This window comes from Anoplophora glabripennis, unplaced genomic scaffold (genome assembly GCF_000390285.2).
Source record: "Anoplophora glabripennis isolate ALB-LARVAE unplaced genomic scaffold, Agla_2.0 scaffold35, whole genome shotgun sequence".
NCBI classification, from domain to species: Eukaryota; Metazoa; Arthropoda; class Insecta; order Coleoptera; family Cerambycidae; genus Anoplophora; species Anoplophora glabripennis.
In genome coordinates, this window is record NW_019417117.1 from 1,142,562 (window position 1) to 1,163,272 (window position 20,711).

The 20,711-nt window shown below is 32.8% G+C and overlaps 1 protein-coding gene across 3 annotated transcripts in view; it reads right to left on the reverse strand.

Annotated features, from left to right (window-relative positions):
• Positions 1-6,108: 6,108 nt before the first annotated feature.
• Positions 6,109-20,711, reverse strand: part of LOC108912459 — a 122,793-nt gene continuing 108,190 nt past the window's right edge. For all 3 annotated transcript variants that reach the window (XM_023455941.1, XM_023455942.1, XM_023455940.1), the window contains exons 16-19: positions 16,262-16,294; positions 12,136-12,168; positions 9,205-9,237; positions 6,109-6,265 (exon numbers count right to left, since the gene is read on the reverse strand). In XM_023455941.1, the coding sequence (XP_023311709.1) occupies positions 6,255-6,265; positions 9,205-9,237; positions 12,136-12,168; positions 16,262-16,294 (110 nt within the window). In that variant the 3' untranslated portion in view covers positions 6,109-6,254. The remainder of the gene's footprint in view (positions 6,266-9,204; positions 9,238-12,135; positions 12,169-16,261; positions 16,295-20,711) is intronic.

Below are 20,711 nucleotides of genomic sequence, written 5' to 3' on the forward strand. Positions count from 1 at the left end.
TATTATACAGGGTATTAATTAAGTATGTACAATAAATTCAACAGACAATTATTTAAGTGATTTTAATACAAAAAGTTAATACAGGTTACATAGTTGGTGTTCATGTTATAATCTACCTCTGAATGGATGGAAATGTAAAATTATGTCTTACAGTCGACGCAAAACTAATCTAGATTTGGATTACAAAATTGTATTGGTGAATCTTTTTAATGGTAGGGGAGCCCACGATGCTAAACGAGGATTTACTCGAGCGTCGTGGGGACCTATTGGATTTTGAAGATTAGATGGTTAGAAAGAAAAAAAGATTATATGATGTAATACCCTTTTACCGATGGGGGGAGCGTCAACAGGCTTTCAAAAATGTAAAAAAAAAAATAGTCACATGGAAATAGTTGAGCGCATCAGTGATTGATAGTGTATATGTCCTACGTGTTTCCGGTGACGGAGATATGTTAATCTGCCGATTTGGATGGTGGGGGGCCGTACGGAAAGGTTAAAAATGGGGGGAAAAATAAATTTACTCGAGCGCGTCAGATATTCAGAGGAGATGTTAAGTGAACCCGAACGAAGCTTCCATTCAAAAGACTGATGATTCGGATGTGACGCAAATTCATGGCAGCTTTTTGAAAATGCAAAAAAAAAATCACCATTTTGAAATACTCGTGCGTGTCAGATTTTCATATAGACCGTTCAACTTGATGCCCTGGTCATGCTGATCCATAATCTGACGATTATTTGGAGGGGTTTTCTTAATCTGACGGTTTGAAAAAAATTGTTTTTATTATTTTTTTTTAAACCACTGAATGTGACAAATAAAATGCACGAAAAATAGCATGCAAATAAAAACAAATAACAAATTTTGATGAAATTTGTAAAAAAAGTTTTTTATTTTATTTTCTGCACACGGAAATCTATTTCTTTTAATTATAATACATAAAACACATATAATATATACTTTCGGCAATCTCTTTCTCTGATAAAATTACAAATGATAAAGATGTAAAAAAATGTATGGTCGAGGTTAAAAAAACTATATATTTAAAGTTTTTTATCGTTTTCTTGATGGGTAATAACTTTACAAAATTAAGATTCCACATGTCATAAAACCCCTGTGTACCAAATTTAGTGATTCAGAGATATTAAAAAAAGATTATTCTTCGGGGCGGAATTCAGGGGGCTCTAATTCCGAAAGAGGGGGCCACCTAAAAAATACGAGTCCCCTAAATTTGTCTTAAGAATTTGTGACCAAGTTTTGTTGCATTAATATCGGGNAAATGATTTTATTATTTAAAAACACAAATTAATTTTATTAATAATTAATAAAGGCAAAAGCATTTGAATTTGCCGATGTAAAATAGGTGCGATAAAATTCTATTTACATATTTCTTTCCTTGCGAAAGTTTTTGTCCGTTTTTATCACACCACCATGCCGGCCGCATTGTGCGAGGTCAGGTTTTACAGTAGACCAGTTTCCAGTGCCGTGCAGAAGTGTATTTTTATATCAATTTCGAACTGACCTTTTTGATTTTTTCTTTACAAAATTGTATTTGTAAGGGTCCCCTGTACATCCAGAATTATTTTTTTGGATAAGTTCTGAATCACCCTGTATAGAGGACTTAGATATGGTGGAGGTACCCAACAAGGTGCAAGGTATCCCCCATATGTTAATCTGCCGTGCTTTAGTAAATCCCAAAATCCCCTCTTGGGCTCCCCTACTATAAATAGAATTACGCAATTTACTGACCTTGGTGTTACATTTGATACTAGATTATTGTTTGACGAGCACATTAGTTTAGTAATCAAATCTGCTTAAAAATTTAGGCTTTATTTTGCGTAATTCTAAGGACTTTCAGAACGTAAAGGTTCTAAATATATTGTATGCAGCATATGTGCGTTTTAAACTTGAATATGTATCGGTTGTTTGGAGTCCCATTTATAATGTTTATAATATTCAATTAGAGTACAGCGGAGATTTTTAAAGACTATTCATTTTATTCGTTATGAATTTTATCCTCCTCGTGGTACACCTCAAGAATTATTGCTTTCTTGTTTTAATTTTAAGTCTCTGTCGTAGGCGAATTATGTTTTCAATTATATTCCTTTTTAAAATACGTCAAGACCGCCGGACGCACCACGGGGTTCTCGGAAGACGACCCCGGCAGAGTGGCGCCAAGGAGCAGGGACTTCTGCCAGCGACTACCAATATACCTACGACCGACTCCACACACAGGGACTCTCCAACGAACACTCACCCCGTCAACACTTCTTTTCCTATACAAGTTTTCTATACATTAGTTTTCAATAAAATTCTTTATTATTACCGTTGAGAGAGCGCTTTATTCCTGCTGTACAGCGAAAGCAACCCTCAATACTTTAAATACAGACCCGTTAGTTTCAAGGATTTTATATCATGTTCCTAGACTTAATTCTAGATTTCACTCTGCTTTACAAGTACCCACACCCCGTACTAATTTACTAATAGCATCTCCCCTATATCAATTGATTTCCAATTATCAAATGTATGAAGATTGACTTGATATATTTTTTCATTCTATAAATAATGTAAAAAAAATGTTTATCTAGCAAATGTCGTCTTTATCTTGTATACGTTAGTTTATTTGTCTGTTTGTTGTTTACACTTAAGTTATTTTGTTTATTTTATGGATTTTAAATTTTGATTGCTTTATTTTGTGCAGTATTAGTTTTGCGTTTCTTTCTTTTTGCATTTCAGACAAAATTCTTCAAAATCAAATCTGATTTCATTTATAACTTGAGATTTATCAGCCTTAAGTTCTCGAATATCATTCTGTAGTTTAAGAATTAATGCATTCAGATCCTTTAAATCCTTGCCCACAGCTCTGCAGTTGATACAGGTCCAATCATAGACCTTATTCGCGTTTAACGTGCGCACTTTGGACAGTAATGTCAACACAAGAAAAAATTGTTAAATCTAAAAGATGTACGAATTTAACTAATTCTATCAAGTTAATTTCTATGGTAGAATGAAAAAACAAATTAGGGTACCAAACAACGCCCGAACGATAATTGAACATGTGTAAACAAATGTTAATGTTAGTACTTTTACCTTTTATACATGGGTCATCACAAAGCGGTTTATCTCGGCAACAGTCGGGTCATGCGCCAGAAATTAAGAGGGCATATGAAACAAATATCAAAGTTACTGTTCTGCCAATGAAAACAAACAAATGCATAGGTAACTCACCAGGGAGTTACAATCCCCATAACTTTAACATTCATGGTATATACCTCGATACGTTTCCATTATATTAATTAACAAATATGTATTTTTCTTTCTTCCACAACTAGCTAGTGTCACCTAAAATAAGTCGAGGCTCCCCTGGACGCCAACCTTATATCCTAACGGCCAGATGTGTGTTATAACTGTTATATTACAATGTCACTTATCTCATCACCACCCAGTACGTCTCAATCGAAGCGCAAGTAAGAGTGAATTATGTAATAACTGTTATTATTCCATTGAAGAATTCTTGGTGTAAATAGTTATTATGGACTCTAGTGTTGTTATAAACAATTTTCTTAACTTTTTTGTTTTGACTTAGTTGATGGTATTGTTTTAGTATTGTTTGAATATTTGTGTCCTTGATATTTGAACTATTACTTAAGTTGTAAGATGACGCCATTATTCTATGACTAGAAATTGGCCTCAATGATTTGAGATCGAGGTGGATTATCCCTCTTTATCCTGCTTTATCCCTCTTTATCCTGCCTCATCTCGTGTAGGCCTGGACAGCCTTCGTAGGTGGGCTCCATCCGCCGCACTATGTGTCAGATAAAAATATGAGCCTGGTTGCAAATGAAAGCTGAATGGATGTAGAATATGGAAAAAATGTGACTGAGACGATTTTTTTTCTATATGACCTTCGAACGACTAGGCAAAGTCTATGCAACCCAAAAATTTCATGGATTTTTCTAATTATATCGGTCCTAATTCTCTTAAAATTTATTCCAATGCACACGATTTTGCACAATTTGGCACGGCAATTCCAAATCTGGCGTCAAAAATTTTCTATCATTTTTCTAACGCCAGCAAAGTCTCTCCAAAGTCGGTATTATTTTCAAACTGCTTTTTGACACTGTTAAGCAAAAAAATTATTCACAAATTAAAGATTAATTATCAACCTGGGTTTCTGTTTCTTTTTTTACAAATAAATGTCAAATAAACACACTGTAGAAGGTAAGCAGTAACTTATAGATAATTTTTTTTTATTAACGACGAAAAAAATGCAAAATTGATAGATACAATCTATACAATTGATGGGTATAACCACTCTGCTTAAAATAAATAAGTGAATCTTTAAGGTAGCTTTCTACCATGAAAAACCATTTTTATTTTAACACTTACGCTAATTTGGGTTGGATTATTCCTTGTACTTTAAAAAAAGATGCTTTTCCCAAATTTTGAGCTATTTGAATACAAGTGTACTCAAGTTATAAGAGATAATGTTATTTTTATTAACAAAATAGAATTTTGGATAAATTATTTTCATTATAACATATTCTACTTGAAACATTTTGTCACTATTTGGCCTAAAAACGGCTATTTTTTACATGAAAACTGTTTACAAATTGTTTTAAAGATCAAAAATCAAAAATCCGAAAAAACAATGTTTTTGTATGTCATTCGTAGAATATATATATTTGGGTAGAGAACTATCTTCAGCAAGAAAAAAAGCAGATTAAAAATAATACCGACTTTGGAGGGACTTTGCTAGCGTTAGAAAAATGATAGAAAATTTTTGACGCCAGATTTGGAATTGCCGTGCCAAATTGTGCAAAATCGTGTGCATTGGAATACATTTTAAGAGAATTAGGACCGATACAATTAGAAAAATCCATAAAATTTTTGGGTTGCATAGACTTTGCCTAGTCATTCGAAGGTCATATAGAAAAAAAATCGTCTCAGTCATATTTTTTCCATATTCTACATCCATTCAGCTTTCATTTGCAACCAGGCTCATATTTTTATCTACTCTCTGAGTCAAGATATTTGATTNTATTCTATGGCTAGAAATTGGCCTCAATGATTTGGGATCGAGGGGGATTATCCCTCTTTATCCTGCCTCATCTCGTGTAGGCCTGGACAGCCTTCGTAGGTGGGCCCCATCCGTCGTCTACCCCGACCGCAAATGCGGCCGGTGTAGGCGCTTTGTGGGACCTCCTTTTGTCCTGGCTGGGCCCCGCCGGCTAGGACCCTTTCTTCTGGCGCTCTTCTTGTTTCTCCGGCTCGTCTGTGTAAAGTGTAAACCCCCGGGGGTGGTGTCATGTTTATGTGTGGTATGGTTGGGTAGGGTAGTGCGGCTATGCTAAGGTGGCCCTTAGGCGAGTAGGAGGGGGGGGGAGGGGGAGGGGGAGCTATAAGATGACGGGCTTATAATATCTATTATATTGTCACACACTAAACTATACAGGATGTCCCACCTAAGCGGGATTCTTCTGTATCTCTGTAACTGTAAAATTTATAAAAAAAATGGTTTTAATAAAAGTTGTCTGGAATTGTGGACCATGTAAAGACAATATTTTTAGCTTTGCATGGTGTTCTATTTCATGTGGGCGCTACATAACTTTGTTATTTTAAACAGAACACTCTGTATATTATTGCGTTTTTGAATTCCTTGGTTAATATTAGGTAGAGTTTATTAAATGTACATGGTGTTTAAAACTTACCGTTTAGAGATAATCAGTTGTTTTTGAAAAAAAAATCACGATTTCAGCTTTCTAAATGTTAAATAAAATCAGGTTCTTTTCTAGGTCCAAAAAAGTAGCTGTATAACAGCGTCAAGAAGGCTTTGCATTTGTATTAGTACAACGTCGATACATAAGATTTTACAAAAGCACTGTACAGCACATACTTATCGCATGAATCCCTCTTAAGTGGAGCACCCTGTATATTTTATGGCCAAATATATTTTTGTTATTATTATTATTATTATTATTATGTTNTGTTGTTGTTGTTGTTGTTGTTGTTGTTGTTGTTGTTGTTGTTGTTGTTGTTGTTGTACGATCAATAATTCAGAACCGCCATCAGAAGCCACATTAAGTAAATATATAAATAATATTATTTTGACATCTTTGCGTTATTCATTTATTTGATATGATACACAATTTGCCAATTACACAAATTTTAAAATAAACATATTTTTTAATAGCATATGTAATATTAGATAGGATAAAATAGGTTGTTCCACAGGTCACTGGCACTTCAAATAGCATTGTCATGGCATATCTAAAACAATTATAATAACAAAAAATTACTTCAGAAAGTTTGGTATACCCACAAATAGGTGCATGATAACTAATTTAATGAAAAAACGTATCAAGTAAAAATTATGAACATTTTTAAAAAATAAAAAATATCTATTGGTATTATCTGATATCCATCACAGTTTCAGAGCAAATTCGATTTTATTTTATTTTACATTAAAGTACATGGTAAACTTGCTGGATGTTTCACCAAGTTGTGAAAAAATTTCAACTGTGGAAAAATGTTATGTTGTAAATTTCCGTTGGTTGGGAAAAAATAAATAGTACATTTTTTAACTTCATCATCGTGTATCTCGAAGAGGCAGCATTTTTAGAAAACGTTCGTATGAAAAACTCTCGCACCCTTTCTGGTCCGACGTTAAATTTGCCTCATTCCATATACAGAAAACAGCATCGCACAAAATTGGTATGATTATACAGGGATGGCCAGAAGTACGGAATAAAATTCATATCTTTTGAATGAGTTAATTTTTTTTAAACGCCGAAACACGTTAACTGATTTTGATTTTTCCCCATCTTTCGGTTATATAATAATTAATTTTTCTTCAACCCCCTAACCCCCAGCTACCCCTACTTTTTTTTTCAAATGGAAACATAAGGCATGAGGGGGCTCGTTGAAAAGCTTATAGAAAACCGAATCCAGCCATACCAAATAAACAAGTTTTATTTTTTCAATAGCAAGGTTTTTAGGGTTGTATAAAACACCTACTTAACAAGTGAAATAAAATTTAATTATCTTCAGTGTTATCCTCCATGAATTTGCACAGAATAAAATAAAGAATTTGAAACTGTACCTATCACTGCTAACGCAAAAAAGATATATTTTTTATGTTGCGTTTTTTTGGCACCACTTACTTGCCAGGCTTTCTGGTTAATTTTTCGCTTTAGTTGTAAATTGGAGTTCGAAACGTTACTATTGTGTCAAAATCAAGTTATTTACTGAATTGCAATGGTATTGTCGGAAAGGCAACGCATCGAAATCTTGATATTGCTTGGATGTGGAGACAAAATAAGAAGTCAGGCTGAAGTGCGCGATTTATTTAATGCGAAATATCCCGAAAACCAAATCTCGCAAGGGACAGTTAGTAAAATATTTCACAAATTTGAGGAACACGGTACAGTACAGACTTTGCCCAAAACTGGACGGGCACGTGCTTTGAATGAAGAAAAGAAATTAGACATTGCATTAGAACTTGTTGAAAATCCTCATACTTCAACTGTTTCATTGGCCCGCAATCACGATGCTTCTCGAACTGCAATTCGAATGTTTCTGAAACAAGAGAAATACCACCCCTATAAGGTATGTCTTGTCCAAGAGCTTTTGGAAGACGATTATGATAGGCGATTACAATTTTGTGAGGAAATGATGAGACGGTGTGACGACAATAATGGTTTTCAACGAGACGTACTTTTTTCGGATGAAGCTACGTTTTATTTAAATGGAGTGGTTAACAGGCACAACTATCGCTTTTGGTCCCAGGAAAATCCACACTGGACATGCGAATCGCATACGCAGCATCCACAAAAAGTTAATGTATGGGCAGGTATCATCAACAACAGAATCTTGGGCCCATTCTTTTTTGAAGAAAATCTTACTGCCGCACGCTACCTGGATTTCCTAACATTTGACCTGATACCTGCTCTAGCTGTGATTTTCCCTCATGAAATTGATCCAGATATACCGAATGAAAGAATTTGGTTCCAACAAGATGGCGCTCCCCCACATTTTGGTATTGATGTTCGAAGATACTTAGATGAAATGTTTCCAAATCGCTGGATTGGTAGACGGGGTACAGTTGAATGGCCGCCAAGATCCCCCGACTTAACACCCCTGGATTATTTTCTTTGGGGATATTTGAAAGAAAGAGTCTACCAGGACAGACCGGATAATATTGAGAATTTAAAGAACAAGATTAGGGCGGAGATGCATAATTTACCAGCTGAAGTCATTCAGAATGCTGTGGACAGCTTTTACTATCGTCTTGGAGAATGCCAAATAGTGAATGGAGGACATTTTCAGCATTTGCGACATTGAGTTTATTTTTGTAAATTATCTAGTTGTTTCAATTTCTAAATGAAAAAAACATGCTATTGAAAAAATAAAACTTGTTGGTATGGCTGGATTCAGTTTTTTATAAGCTTTTCAACGAGCTCCCTCATGCCTTATGTTTCCATTTGAAAAAAAAAGTAGGGGTAGCTGGGGGTTAGGGGGTTGAAGAAAAATTAATTATTATATAACCGAAAGTTGGGAAAAAGTTAACGTGTTTCGGCGTTTTAAAAAAAAATAACTCATTCAAAAGATATGAATTTTATTCCGTACTTCTGGCCATCCCTGTATGTATACTGTCCTTAGTAGAACCGTGTTAGAAAAATATATAATAGTTCTTTTTTTTTCTTTAAATTAAAATTTTTATATCATTCTTGAGTTGAATTAAACAATTGTGGTCATTACTAACACTGTGTTTGAGTAACAATTTTTTGTTTCAGTGTAGGTAAAATAGGTACATACCACAGTAGATAATTAATTAAACATCTTTTACAATATCTATCCAAACACGACAATTTTCTAAAACCCTGATTATACAAGGTGTCTCATTGTTTTAATCCGGCTTTTATAAAAAAATATTTCGAACAAAAGTTATCAGGTGTATACCAATTTCCAGTACCATGGAGAAGTGTATTTTAAAATCATTTTCGAACTGCCCTTTTTGATTTTTTTTTTAAATTTTATTTGTAAGAGTCCCCTGTCCATCCAAATATGTTCTACGAAAAAGATTTTCCCAATCCCAGGTAAGGGCTTATGAAATAAATGTATGAGGGACGATTGTGTTCCCTTCCAATAATTTCTGTCAATTATTACGCAGTACTAGAAATATTAAAATTTAAAAATTAATAACTCACTATCTATGTCGATTATTTGCGACAGTGGTCCTCCTGAAAGCAAAAAAAGAAAGATTGATTAATTCAACGTAAACAGTAAATTTTTATAACTTGGCAAAAATATTGAATATTTAGAAAAGGTAGGATATTAATGAATTATAATCAAAGGAGGGAATTTCAGTGACAGTACTGAACTATAATTCACACTAATCGGAATTACAAATTGGTTTTAATATACAAAACAAAATTAAATAAAACATAGTCATAATAATTTCACACTTCGGTGAGTACCTAAATAAGACGCCGAGATAGGGGGGCATCAGGTTTACGTTGTAGTTCGTGGTTTGTTTTGTCCGTCAGTTCATCTCAGGCATTAATATATTATAAGGATTCTTCTCAGATAATGACAGAGTTAACAGTTTTAGCTTTTTAAGATACTCTTTACACGATGTTCTTTGTGATGCACCAACTATGAGTCTAATAGCTTTTTGTTTGTATTTTAAATATTCTGTTAATATAACTAAAGGAAACCCAAAATATAATACCATACCGCAAACGGTCAACAAATGAGAATGATAGAAGGATATAACTATAGATTAGGGCGGATCTGTTTTGAGGTGGATGTGAGAGGGGGAAACATTTTTTTTCTGGATTACCTTCAGTACAGCTCACATAATAGATCCCTAGATCTGGGCGAGGTCCGGAACATTTTCAAAATTGCAAAAATGTTTAAGAAATTTTTAAAAATACCTATTTTATCTGAGTTTTTTACTTATATATTGGAACCTATGCATTTTGGAAGAAAATCGAAGAGGAAAAATGTTTTAGAATTGAATTTTGCACAACATACTGTAAGTTAAAAATGTTTAAATTTATTGCCGATGTTGCAAAAGGCAAAATAATCAAGATTTTTGGATAATTTTTTCAAAATATTTTAATTGCTGCAAGGGTATTCTAATTTTGGTAAAAAAAAACAAACTATATTTCATTAAAATTGGTTAGACAGTTTTCGCAAAATAATTAAAAAAAAAAATTTTAAAAAATTTTTCGAATTTTCAAAATGTTGCACAGCCTCAAATAAAGCATCTAGACAAGCAAATTTTTGCACATAGAAAATAAAAGTTGTCTTTTTTGTTTTAAACAATTAGATTACATTTATCAATTTGCAATTTAGTTTTTTTCAAAAATTATAATTTTAAAATGTAAAGTTTTTTGTTAATTTTATCTGTATTTAACAAAAAAAATTATTTCCAAATAAAAAAAATTAATTTGTTTAAACAAAAATAATTTAAATAATTGTAATAATTATAACTAAATATATTCATATTCAGAGTATTGAAATATATACGTAAATGAATTGTTTCATTGAAAAAATGCAATAGCATAGGGTAAAATATACAGTATATTGAATGCATAAATAATGAACTGTGTTTATAACAAAATATGTGCAAATTAGACAGTTGGCATTATGATATTCGAATTCCTTGACTCGCGAGACATCGGATTAAAAAAAAAGATCGAAGTTGGTCCATTAGAAGCCGAGATAATACAATTTTTTTCGGACCTTCGCATTTTGAAGCTCCGAATTCAGTATCGGAGCGAAAGCCCTCTCCGACACTCTTTGTTTTTGAGTCACTTTTCGCGCGTGCGAGCGACAGCTTTTCCACTGATTTATCTATGTTGTCGATAACTTATGGATATGAAAGTTTTTTCTAACATAGAACTCGGAAAAACGAAGCCACAAGATCAAATATTATTACTAGATTGTTTATAAGTTAACGGTAAATGTTATGAAGTTGATTTTCCGCGACGGGCTGTATTTTGTGAATGGTTTTTAAACAACTACGGTGAACTTCATAATATCACCTTTTTTTCTGATGAAGCCTGGTTTCATTTAAGTGGTTACGTAAACTCACAGAATATGAGAATGTGGTCTTCTGAAAAACCAGATAACTTTTTTGTCGAGGGCCCTCTACACGCTCAAAAAATTGGAGTTTGGTGTGCTCTCAATCGAAGGAGGATTTATGGACCTATTTTTTTTAATGGTACTCTTACTGCGCAAAGGTATAGAGAAGAAATTATCGCTCCTTTTGTTAACCAGCTGGAAGAAAACGAAATTACAAACTTTTACTTTCAACAAGATGGCGCAAGGGCACATACGGCAGGCGAGACGATGAATATGTTGAGGGAAGTTTTCCAAAATCGACTAATAAGTCTCAATGCTGAACATGAATTTCCACCGAGGTCATGTGATATTACGCCGTGTGATTTCTTTTTGTGGCCTTACCTTAAAAACACTATTTTTGAACTGCCTATTCCTGATTTAAACCATCTGCAGGCTCGACTTATAGACAAGATTCGTGAAATTAACAATACCCCGAGCATCTTAGAAAATGTCTTTAATTCTTTGAGGAACAGGTGTGAAAAGTGCTTGGAACAAGGAGGGGGACACTTTCAGCAGCTGCTTTAATTTATTGTTATAACAAGGAGGGGGACACTTTCCGCAGCTCCTTTAATTGTTTGTTATTGTTATCACGATTATTCTTTAAAATAAAGTTATATAGTCATTAACGTTATTGAAACTGACAGCTGCTATACAGCTCGTTGAGAAATGAGGTTAAGTTGGTCGCTATAAGCTACTCCCTACGTCCAATGTGTCAGAGCCAACTTCGACAACGTTTTTATTTGAACGCTCGTTACAACGACATAAAACTTTGTAGAGGCTGTTTGTACCCTGGTTGTGGTTCCTATATATTCAGGAAGGATATACATAAAAAATATATGAACGCGAGGCTGTTTAATGTCGCACTGTCCGGCAGCAGGGTATGAAAATTATGAAAACAAGAGAGGTTAAAAAATTTTTGCGTTCCCGACGGAATTGTGTTTCTTTCGAATAATTTCTGTCAATTATGCAGTTCTAGTAATACTAAAGTTAAAAAATTAATAACTCACCTGTTGTATCGATTATTTGTGTCTGGTTTCCTCCTGAAAACAAAAAAAAAGAAAAACTGATTAATTCAATGTAGACAATAAATTTTTATAAGTAGACAAAAATATTGCATATTAACCTGCAAACGCTAAACCCCAGGCAGGTTAACCGGAGTGCCTCAACAGAAGGTATAGCAGGTATAGTTAACCTGTCTGGGGTTTAGCGTTTGCAGGTTATTGTTCACTTGGGTTAACATGTCTGGGGGTTAACCTGTCTGGGATGTAGCACTCTCAGGTTATTGTGCACTTACATTAACCTGTTGTGGGTGTAGTGTTTGCAGGTTACGTGCTTCTGTATTCAATGGTTCCGTGTTACAGTTATAGAGATTAATACCGATAGTACGCGGGAGCCAATGGCTCCATCTGTCGTGCAGACTCCCAACTGTGCCATTCAAATGGCCACAGTAGAAAGCGACCTGCTAACTGCAGGTACTTTGTTGCACGACTGCCACCCACAGAGGACGTAACACAATGTTTGACTTGTCAGTGCTGCGAGAAACAACTACTCCGAGAGCTATTTGCCCCTACCGGCATTGAATTATACTCGCAACACCTAGTTCAACAGCTAGGATCGTTTGTCAGTTTACCCACCAGGCACAGACTCATCAGTGTCTCATAGGTGCGACAACAGACAAACGACCCAGCTGTTCCTCGTCGTGTCATCACGAAGAGGAAATACATTGTACGCGGGAGCCAATGGCTCCATCTGGACTAATAAGTCCGAAACCGGTTCAAAAAGATTTTTCAAATCTGAAAAAACCATTTTGAAGGGTAAGAGTGGTAGTTTTAGAGGGCGCGATTCGTTTTTAGAAAAAAAATGTTTTCGCTGTGTGATATAGGCTCAAATATAAAAAAAAACGTGTTTTTGTACTTTTAGGTTGGGATATCTCGGAAACGTGACGTATAGGAGCAGTTCTGACGCCGGATTTGGATTCTGCATACCAAAAGCACAGCATTTGCTGCGAAAATTGTTGCCCTGTGTAATCTTAACCTCTTTTTGACTTTTTGTTGAGAGAGGACCCGTTAACTTTGTAACAACATGTGCTTGATCCATTGTTTACACGAGTGAAATATGCCAGCTGACTTTACACCTATAAATTGTTTGTTTCTGCAGCAGTACAAACTGTTCTCAAACTATCAGTTCAAACTGTTCAGATATACTCGACCACTTAAGTTGTCACGTACTTTCGTGAGACTAAGGTCACGAATCAATTGGTTAAGTATATCTGTTAGTTTCAAATCTGTCCTCAACTGCTGCAGAAACAGACCTAATATGAGAATACCAGTAGATGGTAAACGGGTAAAAAAGAAAATGCTAAATGAATAAATATGTAAATAAAATAAATTAAACCATGAGTGATAGAAGGAAATGAAAAGGGGATATTATGTGAAGCCTATTTTAGTTTAAATTTATAGTAAAACGTGCGAGGTTGTCACATTGTCCAGCGACGGGGTATGAAAATTATGAAAAAAAAGTTACAAAAGTTCTCGACGGAATTTAAGAAAGTAAACTTATATGTTTCTAGGTGAATTGTAGCCTCCCTATAAATGTGATCTCTATTCAAAGTTATACCTTGTATAAAAAAATTGCATTTTCGTTTATTCTTTATTTTTTTGAGAGGTGATAAATTTTGTTTGGTTCGTGGATAGTAAAATTAAATGGTAACATAATTGATTGATATTTTAAAGGGGTGATAGGTCCATTCAGAGCAACTAGGACATCTTCGAGGACACCCTGTTATTCCTATCAATTCAATTACTAGAATAAAAGTGTTCCTTCCCCATACAGTAATATGAAAACGCTTGACCGAAGGTTCCTTGGATCAAAACAAGGCTATTTAGCCTAACTTACCTATATACAAAAGTTCACGCCTACTGAGATATAGCCTTCTAAATATAGAACAGATAACCTAGTTTTTTTCAAATAATTTGAAAACTGTTTTTCTTAGAAACTTCAAATTTGGTANGATAAATTTTATGTTTGGTTCGTGGATAGTAAAACTAAATGGTAACATAATTGATTGATATTTTAAAGGGGTGATATGTCCATTCAGAGCAACTAGGACATCTTCGAGGACACCCTGTTATTCCTATCAATTCAAATTACTAGAATATAAGTGTTCCTCCCCCACACAGTAATATGAAAACGCTTGAACGCAGGTTCCTTGGATAAAAACAAGGCTATTTAGCCTAACTTACCTATACATAAAAGTTCACGCCTACTGAGATTATAGCCTTCTAAATATAGAACAGATAACCTAGATTTTTTCAAATAATTTGAAAACTGTTCTTAGAAACTTCAAATTTGGTACACATATTTTTTTTTTTTTGTTAGGGCAATGTAAATATAGAATTTGGTGAGAATACATATACAGGATGTTCTATTTCTAGTGCCTGTGCGCCACTGGCTATCCCATAACTTTTTTGTGTGTACGCCAATGACGACAGAATTTATATTTTTAAAAATAAGCACTATTTTAGACGATTGTTTGCCTCTTACAAAATGTTGATATCGTTTATGGATTTCGAGTAAAATTAGCATTTTTTACACATTAAATAATATAAAATCAGTTTAAGATAAATAGAATGTTCTAGTACGAGGTGCCATGTAACAGAGAAACAAATTCATAACAATAATTAAAAGGTTCTGTGTCAAGCTAGCTGTGATTTAATTTTAGCTTACTTTGTTTTTTATTGCAATTTATACTTTTGCTGAACAAACTGATATGTTAGTAGTTTTGGGTTATTGTGAAAGAAATTGTTGTGCTATTGTTCGAACATATGCTGAAAGATTTCCTAATCGAAGAACTCCAAATTACAAAACATTTGCTAATGCGGAGATACGCCTTCGGGAACCAGGACGTTTTTTACCTGTAACATTAAATCGTGGATAATGTACGGCCGGAATTATTCAGCTGGAGGAACAAATTTTGGAAAGGGTCGAAGAAATTCCTCAAGTAAATAAAAGGCGTTTAGCGGCAGAGGTTGGCTTTCAAAAAGTTCCTTTAATAGAGTATTAAAAGACCAGTTATTACAGGTTACAGGTATTACAGGGTACAGGTAGGTATTACAGGTTATTAAAGGTCTAACAGGTGGATAGGTAGAGGAAATAATGCCCCTTTAAAATGGCCACCTCGATCCCCGGACCTAAACCCATGTAATTATTTCATTTGGGGAGCGTTGAGGACCACAGTTTAAAATAACTTTTCAGTAAATACAGAAAACGAATATGGGAAAGAATACAACATGAAATTAATGTTATGAGAGGTAATGCACAATTATTGGATAATTTCTAATTTTCGAAGAACTAATGTTTGCGTTTAAGAACAAGAAAGTAACTTTGAGCATTTACTGTAATATTATTTTAATGTGATTACAAATATCAGTTTATTTAAAATGTTAATGTTGACTTTCTTACATTATTAGTTGATATTGTTTATTTAAAATATTAGTGTTGATTTTTATTTTATTGATTGATAATACTAATACCAAAAATGTGTAGTTATTTTTTTTAATGTGACGTTTTTTCATTATTATTCCCTGCTTTGAGGCTGCAGTTATAAATTATTTTTTATAAATAAACATAAAATTTTTGCCTATATTTAATGCATAAAAAATGCGAATTTTACTCGAAATCCATAAACGATATCGAAATTTTGTAAGAGCAAAAAATCTTTTAAAATAGTGCTTATATTTCAAAATATAAATTCTGTCGTCATTGGCATACACACAAAAAAGTTACGGGATATCCAGTGACGCACAGGCACTAGAAAGAGAACATCCTGTATATGTATTCTCTCCAAATTCTATATTTACCTTGCCCTTATATAAAAAAATAAGTGTACCAAATTTGAAGTTTCTAAGAAAAATAGTTTTCAAATTATTTGAAAAAAAAAGAGCTCAACAACTCTATATTTAGAAGGCTATATCTCAGTAGGCGTGCACTTTTGTGTATAGGTAAGTTAGGCTAAATAGTCTTATTTTCATCTAAAGAACCTGTGGTCAAGCGTTGTCCATCCTTTTCAAGGACACCCTGTATAACAGTACAACAGTAATAGGAATACTAGTTTAAAAATTAATAATAACTCACTTATTGTGTCGAATGTTTGTGATAGTACTCCACCTGAAAACAAAATAGAAAGATTGATTACTTCAATGTAAACAGTAAATTTTTAAAAGTAGTAAAAAATAGTGCGTATTTAGAAGAGTTAGGCCCTTTAACGAATTGTAAATGAAAAGTAAAAAAAAATATATTTTAAAAACAAGCTTTTATTAAAATGTTCTAAATCTTAAGGGGTAAGTTAAGGAACAACGACAAGCTTTAAAATCGCATAAGAATGTGATCATACTGATCTTGGTTTATTTTTTCATTTTAGTGCATTTTAATAACAGCTTGTTTTTAAAATATTTTTTTACTGTTCATTTATTTATATCTTTTTAGTAAAAATAAAATTTGTCCGCCATATCGAATTTAGTGTGACGTCATTTTATTTTCGTATTCTTCTTAGCAAACCCTTATTTCATTTGATACCCATATCATGGGGGTGTATAAAAATAACTGGTTCGCCATCTTTGGGAGTCCACCATATTGTATTTAGAATGACATCACTTAGCTAACCATAAATTGTCATCCACGTGTATGCAAAATTTCAGCTCAATCGGTTGGTGATAACTTTTAAAATTCAGATGCAATATTTGACCGTCATTGAGACATACTAACAAGGCAAGTTAAATGAAAGCTTGTAATAAAAAGCTTGCAAAAATCAGAGGAGAGAATTTCCGTAACAATACAGAACTATAATTTATACTATGCTTAATTAAAAATTGGTTTTTATATACACAAAAGAAATAAAACGTAATCATAATAATAATTTGACGTGATATTATTATAAATTGTTAATAAAATAATGAATAAATGATTGTATCAAATTTTTAATAATAATTTACCTCACGCAAAAGTCTCCAATTTATATGAAATTTTTCCAATTCCCATAATTTTGAGGAAGCTGAAAATTAATGTGAATGAATTATTTTTTGCGATCGAAAAAATAACAAAAAATTAATTTGAAATTAATGTTCAGTGCCCTGGATAAGGGGGGTTGACAAAATTTGATTAGAAAAATTAGTTTTATGGTAAAACAACTAATTACCAAATTTTTACTCTTGCTTCGATTTTTGAAATCTAGTATTTTAATTTTTACAGATTTCCAAAGGATGTTGACATAAAGTACAAATAGGTGAAAGCTTTTAAAAAACAGGATTGAATATCATCAAAATTTTCACGTATATGTTCCAATCACTGAAGAAAATTTTTTAATTTTCAGCAAAAATGTAGTCCGCAAATTAGCAAAAAATGCAGTTCCCACATTAAATCTACCGGAAATAATAAGTAATTATACTTTATATGTATATGCACGCTGTGTTCAAGTTTGACCGATTTGAATGAATTTTTTTGGCAAGTAGGACTCTCCCACTACTTAGTGAATATTTTAGTGCTGTCCACATAATTTTATAAAAATTATCTTCACTAATCCTTTTTTTATGAACATGAACAGTCCCAATCTTCAGGTTCTTTTACGTCTCCCATCAGCCAACCTACAACATCATATTCTGACCTAAGTAGTACATCTTCGTTGTCAACTTTGAATATCACGGATAATGAAAAGGTTATATAAACATTTTAGTGATGATACCTCGTGAAAGAAGAAACTAAAATATGAAGTTAGGCGGCTTTCCTTCATTTCCAAAAAACAAAAAAAAANACAGCTTGTTTTTAAAATATTTTTTTACTGTTCATTTATTTATAACTTTTTAGCAAAAATAAAATTTGTCCGCCATATCGAATTTAGTGTGACGTTATTTTATTTTCGTATTCTTCTCAGTAAACCCTTATTTCATTTGATACCCATATCATGGGGGTGTATAAAAAATAACTGGTTCGCCATCTTTGGGAGTCCGCCATATTGGATTTAGAATTACATCACTTAGCTAACCATAAATTGTCATCCACGTGTATGCAAAATTTCAGCTCAATCGGTTGGTGATACCTTTTAAAATTCAGATGCAAGATTTGACCGTCATTGAGACATACTTACAAGGCAAGTTAAATGAAAGTTTGTAAATAAAAAGCTTGTAAAAATCAGAGGAGAAAATTTCCGTAACAATACAGAACTATAATTTATACTATGCTTCATTAAAAATTGGTTTTTATATACACAAATGAAATACAACGTAATCATAATAATAATAATTTGACGTGATATTATTATAAATTGTTAATAAAATAATGAATAAATGATTGTATCAAATTTTTAATAATTATTTACCTCACGCAAAAGTCTCCAATTTATATGAAATTTTTCCAATTCCCGTAATTTTGAAGAAGCTGAAAATTAATGTGAATGAATTATTTTTTTACGATCGAAAAAATAACAAAAAAATAATTTGAAATTAATGTTCAGTACCCTGGAAAAGGGGGGTTGGCAAAATTTGATTAGAAAAATTAATTTTATGGTAAAACAACTAATTACCAAATTTTTACACTTGCTTCGATTTTTGGAATCTAGTATTTTAATTTTTACAGATTTCCAAAGGATGTTGACATAAAGTACAAATAGGTGAAAGCTTTTAAAAAACAGGATTGAATATCATCAAAATTTTCACGTATATGTTTCAATCACTGAAGAAAATTTTTTAATTTTCAACAAAAATGTAGTCCGTAAATTAGCAAAAAATGCAGTTTCCACAGTAAATCTACCAGAAATAATAAGTATATTAGTTATACTTTATATGTACTTATATGCACGCTGTGTTCAAGTTTGACCTAGAACAGTCCTGTAGCATTTGCCTGGACTATGCGAGTTGAATGAATTTTTTTGGCATGTAGGACTCTCCCACTACTTAGTGAACATTTTAATGCTGACCACATAATTTTATAAAAATTATCTTCACTAATCCTTTTTTATGAACATGAACAGTCCCAATCTTCAGGTTCTTTTACGTCTCCCATCAGCCAACCTACAACATCATATTCTGACCTAAGTAGTACATCTTCGTTGTCAACTTTGAATATCACGGATAATGAAAAGGTTATATAAACATTTTAGTGATGATACCTCGAGAAAGAAGAAACTAAAATATGAAGTTAGGCGGCTTTCCTTCATTTCCAAAAAACAAAAAAAAAGATAGCCCGCAGAAAATAAACGTCGTTTAAAAAAGAAAAATCACAGTTTAACAAACAGAAAAAAAAATATTTTTTTTTATAACTATAAAAACACCAACCTACACCTAAGCTACAAAAAAATAAAAAATAAAATCATGTATTAAAAAACTTTTTTAATGTGAACATATTTGAAAATTTGCATGAACACCAATTTGATAATTTCCCAACAATTATAATGATTTAACAGAACTTGTAAGGGCTGTATGTGAAAAGTATATTCATGTGAGAATAAATCATGAAGTTAAAATGTCTATTTCAGTAAAATCTACGAAAATACAAATATTAAATAAACTAACATTAGTTAAAGGCAATAAATATATTTAAATTATTTTGTAGGTTCATTTAATATTAGCAAAACATTAAAATATATAATTTTCTGAATTCCAAACTTGAAAAATGAATATTTGTCATAAGTGTAAAAATATTGCTTAATCCGGACCTGATCACAGGATGCGCGGTCAGATTACCTCGCACACTCCACTTCCCCGCAATTTGCCATCACTGGTATAATACCCGTGCATTGAAATTAGATACAGCCAGTCTAGGTGGTCTATGGTTACAACTTACCCAACAAAGACCACACCTTCCCATCCAACTACAAGCCCATTAGCCTGCTCCCGGTTATGAGCAAAGTGGTAGAAAAAATCATCCTAACCCGCCTAAAAACCCACTCCCAGTAACTGCGAGTAATTCCAGACGAGCAGTTCGCCTTCCGACCCAATCACTCCACCGAACTCCAAATCCTTCGCCTTACCGAGCACATCACGGCGGCCTTCAACANCATCATATTCTGACCTAAGTAGTACATCTTCGTTGTCAACTTTGAATATCACGGATAATGAAAAGGTTATATAAACATTTTAGTGATGATACCTCGAGAAAGAAGAAACTAAAATATGAAGTTAGGCGGCTTCCCTTCATTTCCAAAAAACAAAAAAAAAAGATAGCCCGCAGAAAATAAACGTCGTTTAAAAAAGAAAAATCACAGTTTAAGAAACAGAAAAAAAAAATAATTTTTTTTATAACTATAAAAACACCAACGTACACTTAAGCTACAAAAAAATAAAAAATAAAATCATGTATTAAAAAACTTTTTTAATGTGAACATATTTGAAAATTTGCATGAACACCAATTTGATAATTTCCCAACAATTATAATCATTTAACAGAACTTGTAAGGGCTGTATGTGAAAAGTATATTCATGTGAGAATAAATCATGAAGTTAAAATGTCTATTTCAGTAAAATCTACGAAAATACAAATATTAAATAAACTAACATTAGTTAAAGGCAATAAATATATTTAAATTATTTTGTAG